The sequence below is a fragment of the Sminthopsis crassicaudata genome, chromosome 2, assembly GCF_048593235.1.
Source record: "Sminthopsis crassicaudata isolate SCR6 chromosome 2, ASM4859323v1, whole genome shotgun sequence".
Taxonomy (NCBI): domain Eukaryota; kingdom Metazoa; phylum Chordata; class Mammalia; order Dasyuromorphia; family Dasyuridae; genus Sminthopsis; species Sminthopsis crassicaudata.
In genome coordinates, this window is record NC_133618.1 from 377735668 (window position 1) to 377748808 (window position 13141).

The 13141-nt window shown below is 42.6% G+C and overlaps 1 protein-coding gene across 4 annotated transcripts in view; it reads left to right on the plus strand.

Annotated features, from left to right (window-relative positions):
• Positions 1–767: 767 nt before the first annotated feature.
• BCL11B (BCL11 transcription factor B) overlaps positions 768–13141 on the plus strand; it is a 137793-nt gene continuing 125419 nt past the window's right edge. For 3 of the 4 annotated variants that reach the window (XM_074291340.1, XM_074291339.1, XM_074291341.1), the window contains exon 1: positions 769–1711. In XM_074291340.1, the coding sequence (XP_074147441.1) occupies positions 1654–1711 (58 nt within the window). In that variant the 5' untranslated portion in view covers positions 769–1653. Of the gene's footprint in view, positions 1712–13141 lie in introns of all 4 variants that reach the window. The other variant, XM_074291338.1, reaches the window with a different exon arrangement.

The following is a 13141-nucleotide window of genomic DNA, read 5'->3' on the forward strand; positions in this document are numbered from 1 at the left end:
AGGGGGAAATGACCAAAACAGGGGTCCCATACACGAGGAAGACCACACCTCACTTGTGGCCACAACGCTTCCTAACGGCAAACGTACCTCTCCACCCTATTTATTCAGTGCTAAGGTCCTAAAAGAGACATTTTCTAGCAGTTTTAACAATCTTCCCTCGCTCCAAAGAACTCAACATCAACCCTCAAAGAACCAACTATCCAACTCTACTTGAATGAGATTTTTTTTTTTTTTTTTTGGCGGGATGGTTAAGTAATTAGCCATCCCCCTCTTTTGCCCCTCCCTCATTCCTCTTCTTCCTCTTCCCCCTGTCTCATTTAAACTATTTCCAAGTTGCTTCACATCTCCCCTACCCTTAAAGTTATTTCTTGGGGGGGGGGAGTGAAATTGTAGGACTTTTTCACTAGGAAAGAAGATTCCGGTTGTCTGGGTTTGTACATCTTCCATCTCCTATATCTTTCCATTAATCTCAGGGTATTGCCCTCAAAAGTGGTGGACAGGTGAAGAATATTTTGTCATATATTTTTAAAATTACGTATCTCCCCCCACACTCCCAAATGTGGACACTGGAAAAGCAGAAGCGCACAAAAAGCCCGGTTTGTACATGTGGTTGGGTTGGTGTGTGTGCATGCGGGCGCTCGTGTGTGAGTGTGTGTGTGTGTTTTCTTGTTCTCTTGCAGGGTACAATGTTAAAAAGCCACCACTAGTCGCCCCCAGTGCTCCGACTCTCTGGGTCTTTTTGTCTCTAGTGCAGATTAAACGTCACGTCCGCACTTGAACTTGAATTTTATCCCATTGTACAGAGGCAGCCCCAGCCATAGAGAGACAGAGAGCTCCCAGAGAACCTGGACTCCGCCATCTTCACATTGCAATATATATTTATATATCTATATATATAATAGTAATAGCTCGCACCGACCCAACAGCACTGGGCTACCGTCCTACCTTCCTTCCCCTGTGCCAGGCGAGGGAGAACAGTGCAAAGTGGTGCAGGGACTCTGGGAACCCAAGGCATAGGGCGAGCGTTCCAGGTGAACTGGAAAGGAGACACTACTGAGCTGCCCCCCAAAACCAGCCAAAAGGGTTAGTGTCAGAAAAAATTGGGGGCAGTTTTATGTTTATTTTTTTTTCTTTCTTTCTTTTTTTTTTCAAGGGGCGGGGGAAAACAAGTCCCAAGTTTTATTTTATTTTATTCTTTTTCATATTCTTTTTTCCGTCCTGGTGGAAGTGCGCTTTCCACCTACCAGAGACTTTGGAGAAAAGTGACACGGGTTGGTGCAAAATCCTCTAAGTTCAAGAAGAGATTTGGAAGTCCAAGTGGCCAAACAGTTTGGAGAAGTGAGAGACAGAACGATATTTTTTTTTCTTTACCTCTTAAATTTTTTTATTTTTTTAAATACTGGGGGGATTTCATCTAGTGCACGACATCAACAAGAGTTTTTTTTTTTCTTTCTGAAATTTAAATTTGAAAGTTTTTTTAAAACTAGAAGAACAAAATAAAGAAGAAGAAGAAGAGGAGGAAGAGGGGGCAAGAAAGAAAGGAGGAAAAAAAGGAGGCGGGGAGCAGCAGCGGCTTTAACCTCCACCCCCTCCCCTCTCCATTCCCCCCAACCGGTACAGCTCTCCGGGCGATGTCAGTGTAAATGCCAGGCAATGTCCCGCCGCAAACAGGGGAACCCGCAACACTTGTCACAAAGGGAGATTATCACACGTAAGTCTCAATTTGAAACAAGAAGAATTAGGAGCCCAGGGCTCCGGGGGTGTTGGGGAGAGGGAAAAGGATTGGGAGAGTATGTGTGTGGGGGGTGTCTTTTAAAAAAAGTCTTGGGGAAAAAGAGGAGGGGGTGGGGGAGAGGCAGTCGAGGCTGATGTTAGTCATTGGAAATCGGAGGGGAGAAGGGGGGATTGAAGTGCTGGGGAAATGAAGGATGGTGGGGGGAGGCGAGAACGCTTAAAGTTTCTTTTGCATCGGGGTGCTGCCGGCAGCGTGGGAGAGGCTACCGCGCCGCCGGCTCCGGGAGAGATGCCGCCTGGGCGCGGGCTGGGAAGGCCGGGCTGGGGGTCGGGGGCCGCACCGGAGAAGGTGTGCTTAGGGGGACTCGGGGTGGTTTGCACGGTGTGTGGCGGCGGCAGGGCTGGGGAGGGCACGGGAGCGGAGGAGAGGAGGGGGCTGGGTGGGGAAGCTGGGTGCTTTTTAGGGGGGGATAGACGAGAGTCTGGAAGTGTGTGTGTGGAGAGTTGGCGGACACCGGGAGCTGGGATGACCGGGGGAGGAAGCGGGCAGCTGCCGGGCTACGCTCGGAGCCGGGTTCTTGGGAGAGTTGGGGGAGACTTGAGGTAATGGCGCGGGGGGAGGGGCGCGGCGCGCGGCGGCGGCGGCGGCGGCGGCGGCGGCGGCCGGGGATCCGGGCGGGCAGGCCGGCGGGCGGGCAGGCGGCCGGGGAGGAGTCCTCTGCCTCCGCCTGCCAGCCCTCGGGGAAAGAGTTCGGTCCTCGGGACCCCGAGCCTGGAGAGGGGAGGGGCGCGGAGGCTGCCGGCCCGGGTAGTTTTCCAGGTGCTGCAGACTAACCCCCCATTTGCCTACCTCCCCCTCCCGCAAAAGAACTGAACTTAGTAGTTGCTCGGCACCCCCCTCGCTACACCCCCACTTTCCTCTACCTCCGTAAGTCTCCTGGGATAATCCTGCTTTCTTTCCCCCTCCCCTCGTCCCCAAAAGTGGGGGGACTTGAGCTGTAGAAAAATTCCTACTTCTGGGAAAAGTATGTCATCTCAGAATGGGGGAGATTGGGGTGCACACGCAAAATCGATACCTATCAATCCAAAAGCAGATACCTATCAATCTATCATCTATCTATCTAATCCATCATCTTCCCTGTCTAAATAAACACAAGCCAAGATAGCCCTCATTTGCAGCCAACTAACTGAGAAAGCAAGTTGCTGTGATGGGTAAATTCACTTGAACCGAGGCAAAGTCTGGGAACCCCATATGAAGGCTGCAGTTTCCGATGCACTGACAAAAAAAAATGAGAAAAGAGAAAGGAAAAGAGAGGGAGAGGACAGACAGACGAAGGTACACAAAGATAGAGAAAAGCTTCCCAGACACGCGAAGATGAAGTCCAGGCACTCGGCTGCACTGTGGCCAAAGGTCTGGGTGCACCTCTTGCCGCAAACAAGCTTTCTCCTGCCTCTCTCAACCCCTCTGCCTGAAACGCGTGCTTCACTTCTTAGCCGCGCGCAATTTTTTTTTTTTTTTTTTTTTTTTTTTTTTTTTTTTTTTATTGCAATAGAAATAAAACATCCTCTGGGTGCAATCAGGATACGAGGCAGGTTGTTTTCTTGCAATTCACCATAAACCTATTATGGTTGTGGCCAAAACGCCCCGGCTGTGTTCCGAGAGTGCTGTGCGCCGAGCAGCCGAGGGCTGGCTGAGACGGTGAAAATCCGAATATTTATGTTATATTAAAAAAAAAAATTTAAATAAATAAATAAATATATAAATATATAAATATATATATAGGGTATTCCCCTCCCTTGAAAACCAAGAATAGAAGCCATCAGCTAGGAGCTTTGGGTGTTGCGATCTCTTCTTTGTTACACAGAGAAATTTGTAAGAATTTGGTGGATTATTTCTTGAAGGGGGGGATGGGGGGGACAAATTTGGATCGCGTTCGGTTTTTAAGTAGGATGACTTTTTAGAGGGAAGGGAAAGAAGCTCACTTAAAAATTTTGCATTCCCCCCCCCCCTTTGTGGGGACATAAATGAAAATTCAACTCGATTATATTATTATTTAAAAGAAAAAATGTTTTGCAACTAGATTTGAGCTTAATTTATTTTCTTAAAAATAAAGGTACTAAAGGCTAATAGATATTTTCTATTTTTACCAAAGAGTAACAATCACAGTGTTTCCCTTTTTTTCCGGGGGGAGGGAATCGAAAACGTCTCTCCGGTAGACATCAATCTAATTTCTAGAGAATTCAGCGCCCCCCCACCCAGTATTTTCTTTATGATTGCTTAGGTTGTTTTTTGGGGAGGGGGAAAAGTGGGGGGAGTTGTTGAGGGGTGGTGGTGGGGATAATATGGCTTGTGGTGGAGAAAACCTCTTCTGCATTTGTATGTAAGGGGGAAACATTTGAAGGAGGAAGCAGGTAGGTTTTCTCTCAATTTCATCTCTCTTCTTGATCGAATTACTGAAAAGTAGTAAAGAGGCAGAAAGGGAAGCCGAGGTACTATGTTCACAGTGATGGTTGGTGTGAAGGCTGGGGGAGGAATGGAGGGCAAGCCACCTACGATTCATTCCTCCCCCCCAACTCCCTTATCCATCCATCCATCCATCCATTCATCCATCCATCCATCCATTTCTCTCTCTCTCAAAAGCTTTTGGTGGTAGGGGGGAAATACTTTGAGTAGCAGTGTATGGAATGGAGAAAGAAGATCAGATGTAAGTGGTGGGAGAGTCAAAGGTGGAGGAAAACTAGCAGTGCAAGGCTTTTCTAGCAAGTCTTCAGCAGAAAACACAGAATTATCTGCAGACTTCTGAGGGGTGTTTCAGGGGGAGAGAGTAGTCGAACCAGTTTTCTGGAAGGGTTATTTATTATTAAATAGCAGCCAGTCTCTGTGTCCTGTGCTCACATGGGAGGTGGGAGAGAGAAGGGCAAGGAAAAACGGCATGAATCTGATACTGTTTTCTGGGCTCTGCATCATTTCATGTTCAGCTGTGGTTCTTTGACATCTGACTGGAGGGAGAATTGCATTCAGGGTGCAGCAGTCTTTGCCAGGCAAAGGCTCTGTTGTCACTGCTCCACCGAAGTTTATTAGTTTCCACACTATGAGGGTTAAAAGAAAATTTAGATCTTCCATGTGAAACCAAAAACTTAAAATATAGTTCATTTTTATCTGTTAGCTTGAATGATTATTTATAAGCTTGAAACTCATTGGCCTATGTGGGCAGCCACCAGGTTTTCCATAATGATGCAACCTTGGATAAATGTGAATAACTGTAAAAATAAGAAGGGGACAGTAACTTAAATAGCATCTCTAGTCTTTGCCCAGAAGTTATTACAGTGAAAGCCTCGATAATGAGCTAGTTAAATTTATAGTCAGTGAGAAAAGGTAGGGTAGAAGAGAGAAGATTGTGTGAGACCGCTATTTACCAAAACATTAAATTCCAATTTGTTTTCAAATGTTTGACTCAGATGAATATTGAAATGCTTAAAAAAAAGAAAACAATATGAAATACCAGTAACAATAGAGAAAGCTAACAACCAATGAGGTATTTTATAGATTGTGGGGGGAGATCAAAAAAGGGATTGTGTGATTCCTTCTGCCAAGAATGTCCAGCAGTAAAGTGAAATTTCTTGAAGTAAAGAAAATATCTCTGGTGCTTCATGAAGAACATAGGATGCTTATGAAAAATTATAGATCCTATAGGGGAATTTTTCAGTCATCAACCAATAGATTTCTTTAGAAAGATGGATCGTTATCCTCATGAATTCCCATTCTTTCAAAATAGCTATAAATGGAAAAGCCTGGGATTTGAAGCCCCAGAAAGACTAATTGTTAAAGGTACATGACTAAATATGATAACAACAACAATAATAATTAGATTGTAATTTAGAAATGGTCATGTTAACTATTCTCTATTTATAAACATATTTCTGTTCATAAGCCTTTTTAGATTAGCAAATGCTTTTGAAAATTTTCTTACATTGGATTTTAGGGAAAAGGAAGTTTTTTCTGTTTCCTACAGTCTTGCATAGGAGAAAACCTATGTAGTTAAGGACATGATACCTGTCATTTGTAAAAATTCTATAGAGTAATAAAAATATGTTCATCATAGGGCACTATTCTGGGAAGATTTTTTTTCCCCTTTTAATTCATACTTGAGAGATAGGAAACATACTTATGAAGTTTCTAATGTTATTAAAGAGCATTTTATCAGTGAGTGGGGAAGAACATATCTGTTCAGTATTCCTGGTCCCATAGTTTTTTGTTTTGTTTTGTTTTCGTGTTGAATCTCTGAAATATTTAACATAAAAATAGTTTTTCCATGGAAGAATTACATTTGTTTTCATGATACCTATTATTTACCTAGAAATTTCTGGGGGGTAAAGATGTAGGATTTTTGAAGCAATATTGTTTTTAGAATGATGACTTATTGACCAGTTATGGTGCTGGACAAAGCCAACTTTGGACCCTTTTCATAGAAATTATCTCTTAAACATGATTGATCCTTGTTAAATGTTACAAATTACAGGTATCAGTCATTGCTTTCCTAATCTGCACTCCTTATCAGAATTTAGATTTGGATTTTTTAAAATGTCTTGCACAAAGCCTGTATTTCCCTTTCGCATTTCCTATCTTGATTGTTTTGCACTACGTATTGCTTGTGTCCAAATACTTACCAAAATAAACTTTACAGGCTTTTATAGTTGAATCACCAACCCAAGTCTCAACTATGCCCTGTGGCTTTAACTGACATGCAGTGACAACTAGGGGGAGCTCATAGCCTGTCTCATGGTAATGGCTGGTTAAATAGAGCTTGGTGTACTGGTGGTTTGGGATACAATAGGATTGAAAATAATGGCTATATCGGAGGCAGTTTGCATTGCTGCAGAATGTCTTAAGTGTAAAGTTGTAATATTGATTTCCATGCAGAGATCTGTGCGGGCAAAATGAGAGTATAAGTTTGAGAAATCTATTTTCAAACAATCATTGATTTGCAAGGCTGCGTTCACAGATGGGCTTAAAAACAATTAAGATTATTATTATTATTATTTTAATGGCATGTTTCCCTATCAGCCTCCCAAATTTATATCCTGAAAATTCCATAATGCTATTAAGTAATCAGGCTAACAATAATCATTAATCATTGTCAGTTGAGGTGTAGGAAATAAATCCCTCTACTATATTGTAAATTGTACATCCATGTTTGTCTGCTGTACATGTCACAAACATACCGGAGGGGAAAGCATTCCAGCATTCAATCGTCAGAGACTCAGAATAACTTACTGAATGGAAATTCCCCTTTATACCTAATTTTATAGTATGTGTGTCTTCACTTTCAGCCACTGTGTAGTGATTAAGTCCTATGGAGGACAAGATGACCAATTCCCAAAAGATATAAAAATGCTAAGTCATATGATGTACAAAAGTTTCTGTGGAATAAGGTGTATAGGTTGCTTAGTCCATAGAGGACTGCTGTCCTGTATATGTGGCTACCTTTCCAGCCTGGGGTTATTTCTTACCTGAACATAAAATTTCGTGCTTTGATCACTAACTTTCTGGATACATAATGCTTTCTTCTTGGAGTCCAAGAAATTCACCAGAAACCAGCAACATTTAGTTTTCTGTTAGAGCTCAATATACGGGCAGGGGAGGTTATACTGTCACAGGAAGGAGTGCTTTATTCTAACCTGAAAGAGAAATAAATTAGGTCAGACAAAAGACTAGGGCTGTCATCAACTGTAGAAAGAGCCTTCACTCTCGAGTACAGAGGACTAGCAATTTATCTGATGATTTCTCTACTTCATTTAACGTTTGAAGTGGGGTAGTTGTAAGAATATATAGAGACAGCAGCCGAGAGCCCAGAAATACAGATGTACAGTCCCCCCAAATACGGAAGAGATCAGTGTCCCACAGGCTCTCAAAAATCGTTTTCTTTGCAGAAATCCCAGACCTCTCCCTTGTGGTCTGTCTCATTTCCACAGCGTTTAACTTTTCCCAGGAGAAGCCATGAAAGCACAGAACTCTGCAGAGACCCCTGAGATGGAAATGTGGGTTTTAAGAGTCCTAGGGAGGGGGGGCAGAAGGGAGCTGTGTCCATGGCCTGGTTGAATTTTGACTTAGAGGGAGAATAAGTCATTGTTAAATGATCGTCACAGAATTTTTTAAACTGGAAGAGGCCTTAGAATCATGTAATTGTATAATGTCAGAACTGGAAAGCACCATAGAATTATAGAATACATGAGCTTTAAAAAGGTAGGGAACCTTACAGATTCACAGAGTATTTATACTTGGTAGAGACTTAGATTTATAGGACATTAAAACTGAACGATATCTTAGAAATAGACTATCAGAGTCAAAAAGTATCTTTAGAAATCTTTGAATTCCATTGCATTTTGCTTAAAGGAGAAAGACACAGGTCCAGAGTATTCAACTTTCTTGTACATATCATTCCAACTTAGTGGCAGAGCTGGGATGTCATTCCAAACACTCTTTTCTTCATACTGTACTGTGTCTGTAATGGTTCTCGGGACTGGCCTCCGGACTCACCTTCAACCAGAGTGGCTAAGGAGTTTGGTCTCTGGAGACTAACAATAGTGTCACCTATGGGCAGGGAAAGAGGAAAATAAATGATCTTTGGGGACTGCCTCATCCCACACAGTAAAGTTATTGATGCAATACAAGCACCTTATAGGGTCTGTGTTGCTAGCGTGGTGTTAGATGTGGATACATTTATATATTTTTAATGAAGAAGGGAAAAGAAAGACATCAATAACCGTCTGCAGTATTGATAAATGTATGATTCATTCAGCTGCTCTTATTATGGCATCTTCATCTCTCATCATCGTTTATTTACTCTCATAAAAGGAGTCTGGGCCACAGGTATACTGCCCCCCCATCTGGTGCTGTAAACCTCTCCCTCACTTTTGTGGGTCCACAGTAAGTTGCAGCTCATGAATCTCGGTGAGATTTGGTCCTATTGGGCTCCCCGTCTCCCCATCCCACCCCACCCCCCAGAAATGCTGTGGACCATCTACCCTGAGCAGCAGCTTTTCCCAAGACATCTATAAAAAGTGCGGAGAGCAGACTATTAGAAAACAAATGGAAGCCGAGGGACACACTTCATGTGTCTCAGGCACGTGTCAGTGAGGGGGGTTAGAGGAATATCGTCATTTTACTGGCAAAAGTGACACCAGATCGGGGATTTGATTAATGATAGCACATTCATAGGGACTTAGTTCTGTATTTTTGACATATGCAAGGCTTTTGTGTAGTTGCCACAATGCAAGAAATTCATGTTGGTTTTTTTTTTTTCCTTTCATTCTTTCTTTTTTTTCCCCTCCTCTGAAGCGGCTAATGATTTTGCCTGTGTGGCTTCAACATACTCAAGATAATTTGTTGAAATTCAGCCCCAGACAGTACAACACTGAGGAACTTCAAAGTGGGGGGGAAGGGGGTGGTGGTAGTGGTGGAGAGAAAACAAACCCCACTCTATTTTACCTAACGTGTTATGACCCTATCCACTAAAGCCACAGAAATACAAATACATTTGATAAATGTCCTAATGTATTCTTCAGTATAGCAGCATCCTTTGATGAAAATAAATGACTCAAGAAAAGTTGGATGCCGGTGTTCTTATAATTAGTCCAGGCCTTGGAAATAATTTTACTTTTAAGAAAGAGTTACTTGGAAGGGCAGTCATGTTTAAATCCATTCTGGAGATCAGAGGCTTAAGGCAGGTCGTCCTACATACTGTCGACTTCTCTGGCAGTGGAGAGGTCGGCACTTGGGATCCTGTAATAGGAGTGCCTTCCTGCCTGCCGCTGCGGCCGTTGCCGCTGCCGCTACTGCTGCTGCTGCTGTTGCTGAGTTTCTTTTTTAAAAGAATGGCATTAAATAAAACAAATCTAATTCATTTGGCAACAAAGGCTGCTTTTATATCACATCATCACAATCTCTGCTGTGACTCTGAAGATTTAGAGCTACTTTAGTTTTACAAGACCTGCAGAATGTATTTAAAGGCTTCCTCAGTAGTAAATCTCTCTCTCTCTCTCTCTCTCTCTCTCTCTCTCTCTCTCTCTCTCTCTCTCTCTCTCTCTCTCTCTCTCTCTCTCTCTCTCTCTCTCTCTTCTCTCTCTCTCTCTCCCTCCCCCCTTCCCATCCATCCCTCCCCCCAAAACAGCTACTTTATATATCAAAACATAGGTCACTCTCTGGTGCTGTGTTCTTAGCATTTTATTAAGTAACATGTCAGTAATAAATCCATAACTATACCTGAATGTCTTTTTCAGCCTTCTCCTTTTCCCCCTCCTTAGACTCAGACTCTTACCCTTCCATAGTTTCTGAAAGGAGAGTGGGTTGGGACATGAAAGGTGGTTGGTCCCCAAGGCTTTGGGCAGATTTGGGAGATGGTTCTCAAGAGGGTGTTTATAATGTACCTACTTGTCAATGGACGAGACAGTTATTTGAAGGGATCTATCTCTTCCCACTCTCTCCTTCCATTTCTCTCTTGTCAATGATGTTTTAAATTTAGTACTCAAGAAAGACAGCTTGAAATAAGACTACTTGTAGACCCGGGACCCTAGGCCCTTCTTATCAACTTAAACACTGACCGGGTTGCCTCTGTTAAATGGTTACCCTCTGCCAAAATACTCATTTAATTTGGCTGGTTTTAGTGGAAGGAAAACAAAATAACAAAAATCAATTAACCAAACTACTTGGTGCTGCATAGACTGAGCCTCTCTCCTGGATAGCTGCCCCAGTTTGACAATTTTTCGTTTTCCGAGGTCTGTCTTGTTTCATGGGTGTTTTGTGCCTAGGGCCTTAGTGGAAAGGCCTTGAATTCAGTCTGTTGTGAGGGCTGAGGTGTGAGGAGCTTCCTTGGAAGTGTCTCAGTGTGGGAAGAAGCTTGTCTCCACCTCCTATGGATCAGGGCCATGGGTGTGGGTGCCAGGTCTCTATTTCTCCATAGGGGACAGAAGGAGATGGCTAAGAAAGAGAGATTGGTAGGGCCAGAGAGCAGATAAGGTACAGAGTAATGTCGTTTGCTCTAACTCCTGTGGTTGCAACTGTCCTTCTGGTCTCTGCCTTTCTCCTTCCCCTTTCAGAAATAATTGAACCCTTCCACCAATCAATAGATGCCTCACCCAGGCCCTCAGCTTTTGAACCTGGCCTGTTAAATGTGTGGTTAACCACAAAGGGTGGACAGCCCTGTGGCCAAACAGCAGCAGCAAGGCTGACTGGTCCAGGCTGGGCTGTGGCTAAGTAGGACTTAGATCTTTTGGTTGGATACTCTGAATTTGTTTTAAGACTTCTGTAATGATGTAAGAAATGCTCTAAATATACATTTGTTTTGTGTTTCTTGCTCTCCCTCTGTCTGTCTCCATGTGAGCCAGTTATTATTTCACTGTTAAGACAACTTTATAAAAATCTGCCGTCACTTTTTGAGTCATCTATTCAGAAATTATTCACTCACTCACACTCTCACACAAACACACACACACACACAATTGATTCCTTCCCCCATCCCCCGTTATGTTCTCTTGGATACAATGAAATTAAAAATTGATGGCATGAGCTTAGAAAGTGTTTGTGCTCAGTTGAATGTGAGCCTGGTGTGGTTTAGGTGCCTGGTATCATCCATGTGCAATAAATTTTTCCCTTTAGAGGAAAAAGAAAAGGAAAAGATCAGCTCCCCAATTCTTAGTAAACATAGGGTGTTTTGGAAGATGAGAGCTTTCAGAGCCTAAGAATGCCTTTCGTAGGAGCAGGTGTAAAATCTTTTCTTTGAGTTTGCTAGCTCGGCCTAGTCTAGCCCAGCCCAGCTTAGCTGTAGACAGAGGCAGGCCGGCTCCGATTGTTCTGTAAACATGATGACACATTACAATGACGAGCATATTGGGGGCCACCCATTTTAGGAATCTCTGGGTAGCAAGCAGCCCCTACTTACCAAAAAAATTAATTTCCATGCACATTTTTTTCCTGGGTTGTAGCTCACCCATTAATGATGGGAATTTGGATTTAAATCAAAGCAGAAGAAGAAAGCACAGGAAAACTTCTGTGTTATCTGGGTGCAGTAACATAGCTGCTGCTGCTTGCAATGTAAGTAAGTAGGTAGTGCTGGCCGAAAGCAGGGCTTTGAAAAGAGAACAGGCTTTGAAGTCCCACTTTCTGAGGTAGGATTTCCCTGTGGATGAATGCAGAGGCAATTCAGAGATGTATCAAATGCAGTTAATCAGTGCTCTGCTCATTGGGACATCCTGGAGCTCTGAGATGGTAACTGACCAGGCAGAGCAGAGGAAGAATATACCATATGAAGGTATCTCCACAGATAGGCTGTGTTGATGTTACATAGTATTGGGAGGGGGGGACCCCCACTCCATATAGACCTCTCTGACCTGGTAGATTCTCAGCTACCTAAAATTCACTTTAAGCTCGATAGAATGTGACATTGGGGAGGATTGCCTCAGAATTACATGCTTTCTATTTTCTTTTTTCGCAAAATTGATGGTTTTTATTTTTTAACTCTTATTAACATTCAATTTACCCATAGATTTTATCAGCTTAGAGGGGTCAAGATTGTCTTTGTAAGCTGAATGAACTTTGGGCATTAAAGACCCAGCTTTGTTGTAACATGGAATTTAGCCCATCAGGCCTCTTGAAGATTTTAAGGTTTTAGATTTCTACTTCTCTCCCACTGTCACTCCATGTCCACATTTTAATGTCACGTTGATTTATTTTTTAAATTACGTCCACTATACATATATATATATATACATATATATATATATTTCTATCAATATTATATGAAGCACTAAAATAGCAAAATTTTGTGTTAGATTAAATTTTAGGGAATTGGGGGGAAAAATTCCAAAAAGGAAATCTTATTTTTCCTCCTTATTTCCAAAAAGCAAAGGATTCAAAACTTTTATTGGACTCAGCAGCGTCAGTATCCTGTGATATCTTGGTATCAGTTTGTACTCCTGAGAGGGGGGTGACTGTCAAAAGATGTATGCAGGTCAAAGCATGCCCAGATCAAAAAGACCCATTTTCATTTCATTTTTTCTTTTTCTGTGGTGTTCTCCTTCCCCTGTGGCTATGGGCTGACGGGAATCTGGGTGAAGCTGTTTGGGGTCTAAATCATGCACCTGGAGTTTGAGGGAATAGTGAGGTAGGTTTTGATGAGTTTATAAACCTCAAAGTACCAAGTAATGAGTGAAAAAGTGTTCCCTCTTCATTAGGTCCGACTGGATTTTCTTGGCCCTTGCTAAGGATAGGAAAGTATTGTTTTTTCTTTCTTTTCATTCCTTTTTCGGTCCTTGCCTTCAATTATGAAAACCAGTGAGAGAGGGACATAATGTACACACACACACACACACACACACACACACACACACACACACACACGTGCACTCAACA